This window comes from Solanum stenotomum, chromosome 8 (genome assembly GCF_019186545.1).
Source record: "Solanum stenotomum isolate F172 chromosome 8, ASM1918654v1, whole genome shotgun sequence".
Taxonomy (NCBI): domain Eukaryota; kingdom Viridiplantae; phylum Streptophyta; class Magnoliopsida; order Solanales; family Solanaceae; genus Solanum; species Solanum stenotomum.
In genome coordinates this window covers 60,025,364-60,035,575 of record NC_064289.1, presented here as the reverse complement: position 1 = coordinate 60,035,575, position 10,212 = coordinate 60,025,364, and the positions used below count along the sequence as shown (strand labels likewise).

The 10,212-nt window shown below is 35.4% G+C and overlaps 2 protein-coding genes and 1 pseudogene across 2 annotated transcripts in view; 1 reads left to right on the top strand and 2 right to left on the bottom strand.

Annotated features, from left to right (window-relative positions):
- The window catches only part of LOC125874000 (putative late blight resistance protein homolog R1B-16), a 5,264-nt gene extending 3,457 nt beyond the window's left edge, over positions 1-1,807 (top strand). The window contains exon 2 of the mRNA XM_049554804.1: positions 18-1,807. Within this exon, the coding sequence (XP_049410761.1) occupies positions 18-1,807 (1,790 nt within the window). The remainder of the gene's footprint in view (positions 1-17) is intronic.
- A 939-nt stretch (positions 1,808-2,746) lies between these two features.
- Positions 2,747-10,212, bottom strand: part of LOC125874054 (protein TRANSPORT INHIBITOR RESPONSE 1-like) — a 285,290-nt gene continuing 277,824 nt past the window's right edge. Inside the window, exon 4 of the mRNA XM_049554861.1 lies at positions 2,747-2,923. The gene's annotated coding sequence lies outside the window, so the exon portion shown is untranslated. The remainder of the gene's footprint in view (positions 2,924-10,212) is intronic.
- LOC125873999 (protein TRANSPORT INHIBITOR RESPONSE 1-like) lies at positions 2,935-4,774 on the bottom strand (annotated as a pseudogene).

Sequence of the window (10,212 nt, the reverse complement as noted above, 5' to 3'; positions counted from 1 at the left end):
TATTTTGACAACTCGAGAAAAGGAAGTGTCTTTGCATGGAAAGCTCTACTCTGCTCCTCTTAACCTTCGATTGCTAAGACCAGAAGAAAGTTGGGAGTTATTAGAGAAAAGGGCATTTGGAAACGAAAGTTGCCCTGATGACCTATTAGATGTTGGTAAAGAAATAGCCGAAAATTGTAAAGGGCTTCCTTTGGTGGCTGATCTGATTGCTGGAGTCATTGCTGGGAGGGAAAAGAAAAAGACAGTGTGGCTTGAAGTTCAAAATAATTTGAGTTCCTTTATTTTGAACAGTGAAGTGGAAGTGATGAAGGTTATAGAATTAAGTTATGACCATTTGCCACATCACATCAAGCCATGCTTGCTTTACCTTGCAAGTTGTCCGAAGGACACTGCACTGGATATCTCTTTCTTGAAAGCTGTATGGAGTGCTGAAGGACTTGTGGAACAGACAGAGATGAAGAGTGTGAAAGAAGACTTAATTTCCAGTAGCTTGGTAATTGCTTTCAATGAGATAGGTGATTACCCGACTTTCCAACTTCATGATCTTGTGCATGAATTTTGTTTGATAAAAGCAAGAGAGGAAAAGTTGTTTGACCAGATAAGTTCAAGTACACCATCTTCTTCTTCAGATTTGATGCCACGTATATTGACCATTGATTATGATGATGATGAGGAGCACTTTGGGCTTAATTTTGTCCTATTCCGTTCAAATAAGAAAAGGCATTCTGGTAAACACCTCTATTCTTTGACCATAGATGGAGACGAGCAGTTGGCCGATAGTGTTGCTGATACATTTCACCTAAGACACTTGAGGCTTCTTAGAGTGTTGAACCTGGATCCCTCTTTTATCAATGTGAACGATTCTTTGCTGAATGAAATATCCATGTTGAATCATTTGAGGTTCTTAAGAATTGGGACACAAGTTAAATATCTGCCTTTGTCTTTCTCAAACCTCTGGAATCTAGAAACTCTGGTAGTTCAAAACAACGGAACAACCTTGATACTATTACCGAGAATTTGGGATCTTGTAAAGTTACGAAGGCTGTGTGTGAGTAATTGTTCTTTCTTTGATATGGATGCAGATGAATCAATATTGATAGCAGAGGACACAAAGTTAGAGAAGTTGAAAATATTAGTGGGACTCATTCTTTCCTATTCAAAAGATACAGAGGATATTTTCAAATGGTTTCCCAATCTTCAATTGCTTCAGTTTGATCTCAAGGAATCATGGGATTATTCAACAGAGCAATACTGGTTCCCGAAATTGGATTGCCTAACTGAACTAGAAGACCTCACTGTAGGTTTTAACAGTTCAAACACAAACGACAGTGGGTCCTCTGCAGCCATAAATCGGCCATGGAATTTTTACTTCCCTTTGAATCTGAAAAAATTGTGTCTGGTTGACTTTCCTCTGACATCCAATTCACTATATACAATAGCGAGACTGCCCAACCTTGAAGAGTTGTACCTTGATCGTACAATCATCCATGGGGAAGAATGGAACATGGGGGAGGAAGACACCTTTGAGAATCTCAAATTTTTTAAGTTGGATGAAATGACACTTTCCAAGTGGGAGGTTGGAGAGGAATCCTTTCCCTCCCTTGAGAAATCAGAACTGGAGGAATGTCGTAAGCTTGAGGAGATTCCACCTAGTTTCGGGGACATTAGTTCATTGAAAATTATCAAACTTGTTAAAAGCCCTCAACTTGAAGATTCTGCTCTCAAGATTAAGGAATATGCTGAAGATATGAGGGGAGGAGACGAGCTTCAAGTCGTTGGCCGGAAGAATATCCTGTTATTTAAGTAGCTTTTGCGCATTATGGTTGAAAAGTAGATTGTATTTAGAAAACTACTAAGTTTTTAACAAAAATTATAATTTTAAACATTACTCTTGTACACCAAAATACTATTCTTATCACTGCTTTCTTTACTATTTTGGCAGATAGATTCATTGATTTATGCTTTTGCTTTTCTTACAATAGCAGAATTTTCTTACTTTTCTGCCACTAGGTATCTCTTTATTTTTTTCTTTGCATTCACACACACAATAATTTTCTTGCTTATAAGCCATCTGCGGAGGATTTGACGTTTAGAAGTTTCTATGGCAACCTCACGTTAACATCAATAATAATTAGATTCGCAATCACATATTTATAATTATTAAGTCGATAATTTAATACACATGTATAGGATTTTGACAAAAGTTGAGGGATTCACATGAATTCATAGATTACGCTGTGGATTTGCCTATGGCTGTCCAAACCTCCTTTGTGTCAAACTTGGTCTGAAGTCCCATCTTATGTGCTCAAAGCACAATCGTTCAACCTCAATCAAGGTACTGATTTAAAACAACGAACTTTCATCACAAAAGCTAGCCCGTGAAGTGAAGAGGTTATAGAGAGCTTATAAGCACTCATGACTTCCTCTCCTCAGAACATTCAACCAAATTAGGCTGAAATCCCACTCTGAACGAAAATAAGTGTTTGTTTATCAAACTGACTCGTACTAGAACACTGAAATACCTTCTACTAAACGTTCAACAAATGGGATTTCCAGCACTCAAATGAATGAAAGGTTCACATTAAACTTCAAAGAGAATTACAACAATACATGACCACAAGTACATTGACAGCACCATTTAACAGAAGAACAAGTCACTAGAGAAAGTTAAACCGATACATAATGATACAAAATAGGATACACAGTTGAACACCACCCCCCCCCCCTCCCTCCTCCAACCCAAAAATACAATAGCTGTCCTTGCTGATATAGCACAACAAGAAGAGTTCAAACTCATTATTAATTAATTGCTGCGAAGTCGATCAACAAAAGGTCAAATCACTTCACTGCCACCATAACCAGCACTGCAACTACAAGGCTCAAGCAAGTAAACGCGGGTGAAAGATTAACATAGAACTTATACCTGAAGTCTTCCTAAGAAGCCAGAGAGCAATTCCAGTTGCTATATGGAGTCAATGCTGCATCTTCATCAATAATCCAAACAAAACCAGGAGTGTCGAACCTCCTTCCTGACACTGTCCTGTATATATAAAGTTTCTCAACAGGGCAGCTTTCTAGTCTCGTATCCGGATGACCCCTCTCGTCTATAACTTCAACATTAAGCCCTGGCAACTTCTGGGCTAGCAGCTTACATGCTTCAAAACTTACTGAACAATTAGACATCCAAAGGGAACACATTGTCTCCAGCTTTGCAGCATTAGCCAACAGAGCCTCATCGCCAAAGGGGCAGTCTCTAATCTCCAACTTACGAAGGCTCTCACAACCAGTGAGAACATAATGGAGGCCTAGATCGCTATCCCCCGCAAAAGCCAAGGAAAGCATCTCTAACTTCTTAGCATGGACCCCGATGTACTCAAACACACTATCTGTAAGAAGGCCAGAAAGAGAAAGTTGCCGCAATTCCTTGCAGTGTTGCACAATGGCCCCAAAACCAGTATCAAGTGGTTCAAGGGTTAAGTAATCAGGAGTTCGAGGCTCGATAATACACAAACGAAATCGGATCATGTTAGGACGATTCCTTGCAATAGTAGCTAAGGCGTCATTTGTCATTTGGCAGCAGAATTATAAAACTGACTGAAGCTTAGGGCAGCCCATTGAGACAGCTACAAGGCCTTGCTCTGTCAAGGATACATTCGGTCCTGGAGCAAATGGATCAGAAGGAAACACACTAAGCTCTTGAAGTTCCTTACAAGTGTTGGCAATCTCCTCAAGACCGCTATCTTCAATGTAATCTAGCAACTGCAATCACATCCATTCCAAGTGCCTTAAGCGTAAGCTGGATAACCAATTATGCAACAGAGCCAATGGACAAGAAGAGCTTAAAAACTAATGGAAGCGTCTAACTCGGAAAGTAAACATGAATTGTCAAAGTGTAGGATTCGTGCAACACTAAGCTTCAACATTAAGTTATTCTTCATATGGCAGACCAGCAAATTATTCAATGAGTTTACTCGACAGTAATTGTTTATCTATGTTATCTCAGTATACACTAAAGTTTATTACGCTGTTTATTTATCCCTGGCAGTTATCAGAATCAGCAAGACAATTAATAAGTTAGGATTATTGTTATTCTCTTGGAAACTTCTGTGTTTACAACTAACAATCAATTTATCAATTTTATCACAAACACAGTTCATGTATCCCTTCTCAAAAAAAAAAAAAAAAAACAGTTTATGTATCGAGCCATGACTATTGAAAACACGCAATAAGCATACAAAAGCAAAACACAAGCTAGAACCTACCCACAACCGCTGCAAATTGAGACAGTTGCCAATGAGCTTGCCAAGATCAGGTATTTGAATGGTAGCATAGCTTAAATTCAAAGAGGTGAGTTTGGAGTGGACTGGATAAATAGTTGGAAAGTAGGCTGGCACAGCATCCCAAAACCCAGTCAAGCCTTTGAGTTGATTACAGCCTAAAAAAGCTTGAGATACATTTATGAAAACTTCAGAAACATCAGCCTGCATGTCAGCGGAGTAGGATATGATCATGTACCAAATTCAACCAACTTTGAAGCATGACGAAGTAGCTTTGGAAGTTTCTCAATGGAAACAACACGATTGAGCCGAAGAGTCCTCAAATGAGGAGAGCGATAAACTAGACGCTCCAAAGCTGAGAAGCTGACCTCAGAAGCCAAACAAGCAATGTTAAGTGACACAAGCGATGTGCAGCTATCAGGAAAATGACTAAGCCAATGGCTACTCAGGTCTTCTACTTCACTTTCTCCCAGGTCCAGTTCTCTCAGGTTCCTGCAGCAAATCACGAGTTACATTGCTTCTATAGTTTTTATTCCCAGCGCTAAACAAGAATAGCAGCAAAAGAAGGTCCAAATATAAGAGGACTTGTCATAGATCCATAAGAAAGAGATAGAAATGCAACAGTTATTTGATAACCGTGTTACAAGATGTTCAACCCTTTCAATAATTCAAATTCATTGAACTACTTATAATATTGAACCAGTAGTTCACACTTTCCATGCACCATTGCTAATAAAGTGCACATATCAAAACAAAAGTTTAATTAGATTCAGTTTCTGCTTAGTTTCTAAAGGTGGACGAAATTGTGCCCTCTTACGTCCCTTTCGTTTGTTGTAGCCAAGTCATACAAGTATATGCTCTTGCTTCTTTGCCCAGTAAGCGGATCAAAGTTCTAAGGCATTTCTTTGCTATGGCATTCTTGCTACTCTTTCCACCAACTCCGTGAAATACCATCCAATCAAGCAAAACAGAGGAATGAACTGAAAGACGTTACTAAGGACCCATTTGGCCATAAATATTAGTATTTACTTTTTTTCCGGAATAATGTTTCACTTTATTTGAAAACCAGTGTTTGGTCATGAAAAGTTCAAAGCCAACTGGAAGTTGTAAATCAAATTTGGAAAACAACTTATAACATGTTTTCCAACTCACTTCCGAATGTTGGAATTATACTTTATTTTCAAATTTTACCCTAATTTTTTGGTTATAACAACACCAACTTTAAAAGTTGCAAGTGCTGTCCACGAGTGCTTGTTCTTTCTTTGATTTGGATGCAGATGAATCAATACTGATAGCAGAGGATACAAAGCTAGAGAACTTGAGAATGTTAGGGAAACTCATGCTTTCCTATTGGAAAGATACAGAGGATATTTTCAAAAGGCTTCCCAATCTTCATCATCTTACATTTGAACTCAAGCAATCATGGGATTATTCAACAGAGCATATTGGTTCCCGAAATTGGATTGCCTAACTGAACTAGAAAACCTCATTGTATGTTTTAAAAGTTCAAACACAAACGACGGTTGCTCTCCAGCCACAAACCGGCCATGGAATTTTCACTTCCCTTCGAATTTGAAAAAGTTGTTGTTGCATGAGTTTCCTCTGACATCCGATTCACTATCTACAATAGCGAGACTGCCCAACCTTGAAGAGTTGTCCCTCTATCGTACAATCATCCATGGGGAAGAATGGAACATGGGGGAGAAAGACACCTTTAAGAATCTCAAATATTTGGAGTTGCATCAAGTGACTCTTGCCAGGTGGGAGGTTGGAGAGGAATCGTTTCCTGCGCTTGAGAGATTAGAACTATGGAGATGTCATATGCTTGAGGAGATTCCGCCTAGTTTTGGGGATATTTATTCATTGAAAATTATCACACTTGTAGACAGCCCTCAACTTGAAGATTCTGCTATCAAGATTAAGGAATATGCTGAAGATATGAGGGGAGGGGATGAACTTCAGATTCTTGGCCGGAATAATATTTCGTTATTTAAGTAGCATTATGGTTGAAAAGTAGATTGTACTTTGCTGGGTGATATTGTATATGATAAAGAAAACTCTCTTACAGTTAATTGTTATGAAACATTTTTGTGGGATTTTAGAAATTGGTGCCTATTTCCTCCTGTTTCTATGAAAAAGAAATTTAAATTGAGTAACTACCTCTACCGCTACTGAAGGAATTAATCCAAATGTGCCAATGCTAGAATGTCTTGTACAGACTGAACATGGATATTTTAATTTCCAACTGGTAGCATTAACAATATTAACTTAATTTCTTGAAGGTGAAACCATCCTAGTTACTCTAATTCTTTTCCAATTTTCGATACACTCTCAATTTAATCGCTAGTATCTTCTAACCGTGGCTTCTTTACTGCAGATGGTATTGGATTGATGAGATTAACAAAGAGACATTTGTTTTAAAATACACTTTGATTCAAGGTGATGCCTTGGTAGCCAAACACAAATAGAACTTAACTTATGGTAGCCACACAGTAGGTGACAAACACGATGGCGATTTCAAATTCGAAAGGAAGAGCAACTTGTGTTCAAAATGATGAAACTGTATTGATGTCTATTAATTTTTTTTAAAATCATATCTTATGTTAGTAACAATATAATCATCTTATTTCAAATATAATGTGATTGATCAAATGTTTAAAAATGCCTATATATAATGTGTTTCATTAAATGTTTAAAACCTGCCTACAATGTGTTTGATCGAAGTATCAAATGAACTATATGTTTGTGAACATTAAGTAGAAATTGAGCAGATGATAGATATGATCACATTAAAAATGGCAACCATTTGTTGTTTTGTTTTTTCTCTTCTTTCCAATTACTTATTTTCCTTCGTACCAAACACATCATTTTGTTCGAGTTGTCTTAGAAATTAGAATCAAAACACTGCTTCATCATTTGTTTGAATTTTCACAAAGCTTAACAGAACAAGTAAAAAAAGTCTTTTGAAACTTGTGATGATAAACATATCATAGTATTTGCGTAGAAATAAAAGCTTTTAATTAAGAAATTATATATTTATATAAAAGAGAACCCTAGGCCCACCTACGTGGCGCCACCACTACCTAGAATTTCCTTTTAAATTTATTTATTTCCAAAAATACCCTTCTCTTTTCATGAAAAGATGTGACTTTTATGAAGAGTTGTGATTTTTAAATAAAATTGTGACTTTTATGAAAGGTTGTGACCTTTTCNACAGTAGGTGACAAACACGATGTCGATTTCAAATTCGAAAGGAAGAACAACTTGTGTTCAAAATGATGAAACCGTATTGATGTCTATTAATTTTTTTTAAAATCATATCTTATGTTAGTAACAATATAATCATCTTATTTCAAATATAATGTGTTTGATCAAATGTTTAAAAATGCCTATATCATTAAATGTTTAAAACCTGCCTACAATGTGTTTGATCGAAGTATCAAATGAACTATATGTTTGTGAACATTAAGTAGAAATTGAGCAGATGATAGATATGATCACATTAAATATGGCAACCATTTGCTGTTTTGTTTTTTCTTCTCTTTCCAATTACTTATATACCTTCGTACCAAACACATCATTGTGTTCGAGTAGTGTTAGAAATTAGAATCAAAACACTGTTTCATCATTTTGTTTGAATTTTCACAAAGCTTAACAGAAGAAGTAAAAAAAGACTTTTGAAACTTGTGATGATAAATATATCATAGTATTTGCGTAGAAATAAAAGTTTTTAATTAATTAAGATAGCATATCATATATTTATATAAAAGAGAATCCTAGGCCAGCCTACGTGGCGCCATTACTAGCTAGAATTTTCTTTTAAATTTATTTATTTCCAAAAATAGTCTTTCCTTTTCATGAAAAGATGTGACTTTTATGAAGAGTTGCAATTTTTAAATAAAATTGTGACTTTTATGAAAGGTTGTGACCTTTTCGAAGGGTTGTAACTTTTCCAACGAGTTGTGACATTTTCGATAAGGCACAATAAACATTTGTTCATATTACTCTTTGTTGTCTATAAATAGAGGGATTTCCTCTCATTTTAAAACAACGAAAATTCTGAACTTCTTCTTCTTCTGCATAATTAAATATTTGTGTACTTTGCTCCTGTTGAGCGGCTCACTGACACTATTTGGTTTTGTATCAATATACTTGTGAATAGATTCGTTCCATCCTGAGAGGATCTATTTCTTTAAACTTCGGATACTACAGGAGAATAATTTCCTTAAGGGGACGTTGTACATTTAGTGGGCTCAATTTTTTCCTTTTTGTTTCATTCTATTATTATAGATCCTAGTATATTTTTTGATAGGCATTAATTTATGCTTATGATATTAACTAGTCTTTTGAAAACGTGTGTGGCATGTTTGTCCCTTATCAGTATTATAAAAGCTTCTAAACAAAAGTTGAGTTATAAAATACAAAATGCTATCAAGATTAATTTTATCACTTTCATTGTATTTATTAAAAAAGAAAATTCATAACAGTAGACCTGTGCTTTTGTCATTAAAGAAAAATAGGTGTAGCTAACTAAGATAATAGTCTCTAGTACTATGAATACGCCAGTATCATATATGTGTGACTTATCCTTTATAATTTCGCGTTTAATGCTCTGTGTGTATGTCACATAGTAATTTGTAAAGAGATGCAGTGAAGGAAAGCAAACTATAAATTTGGATGTACAATTAAAAATTACTAAAATTAAAATTACTCATACTATTAGAATAACTAAAATTGTAAGGGAAAAAAATACAAATATGAACACTTAATTTTATCAATTGAGAAATTCCTTTATAAACAGAGACATTTGAAATACGGAACGCTTTTTAGCTATTTTGATTAAAGCATATACGTATTTAATATAATAACGTAAATAAAAAATCGACATGTAAAAGAAGGAAGAATTAGAAAAGGATAAAATTATCGAAAATTGAAAACAGTACTTCAAGTTACATGGCTTCATGATCATTGATCCTCTCTTCAAGTATGTTTTCCAACCATTTCACATGATAACTTGATTCCTCCATTTTCAACTCCAAAAATATATAGATTTAAATCTCTACTTTCTCTTATGTCTTCATTAATTAAATTACATAAATGATATATTAACATCATTTGTCTCTTCATTTTCTCTAATGCTTGCTTTTAAAAAAAAAAACTTAAAAGTAAATGTTCATTTGTTATTAAGAACACAAATGAAAAAAAAAAACGTTTCTGGTACATTGGGTAATTAATTTTTATTCTAAAATATTCTTTTTATATTTTGTACATTAAGCTGAAATGTGGAAAGGCTGTAATTAAAAAATAAAATAAGATAAATTCACAAAGAAAATGAAAAGGCAACATGTTCTAACTATTGAGAAGGTTAGCATTAAGTTAAGAAGGTTAAAAGTGTAACATCCGACAATTTGAAATAGCTTTGAAGAGGCTTAGGATTGGAAATTTTCATTTATGGAAAGAATTTTAAAGTTTTGGAAATTTGGCTAAGTATGGAAAATGTGAATTTTGGCCAACTTTGAACAGCCATAAATTCTAGCTCAGGATGATTTAGGTGGAATTCCAGTTATGGTTGCAAAGTTCGTGGAATGATCTTTCTAACGCCACCGAGTTTGCTCAATTCCGAGTCCGTATGAGCGAGTTATGGCCATTGAAATTTGGGCAGTTGGCAAGGAATCCGTCCAGAAAAATTAAGGGCATTTTGGTCTTTTCCCTAGCCTTTTATTTTGGTTTTATAAATGTGTTAGGCTGATCATTTTGATCAGTTTTACCATTTTAAAAGAAGTGAGAGTGAGGGTTTTGAGAGAAGAAGAAGAGAAGAAGAAGAGAAGAAGAGAAGAAGAGGAGATCAAGCAAGGAGATCATCGTGGATTTTCGTCGGGGGTGATCCCTACCAAGGTATGTGAGCTTTTAGTGTTGGGTGATCCTTTCCCCCACA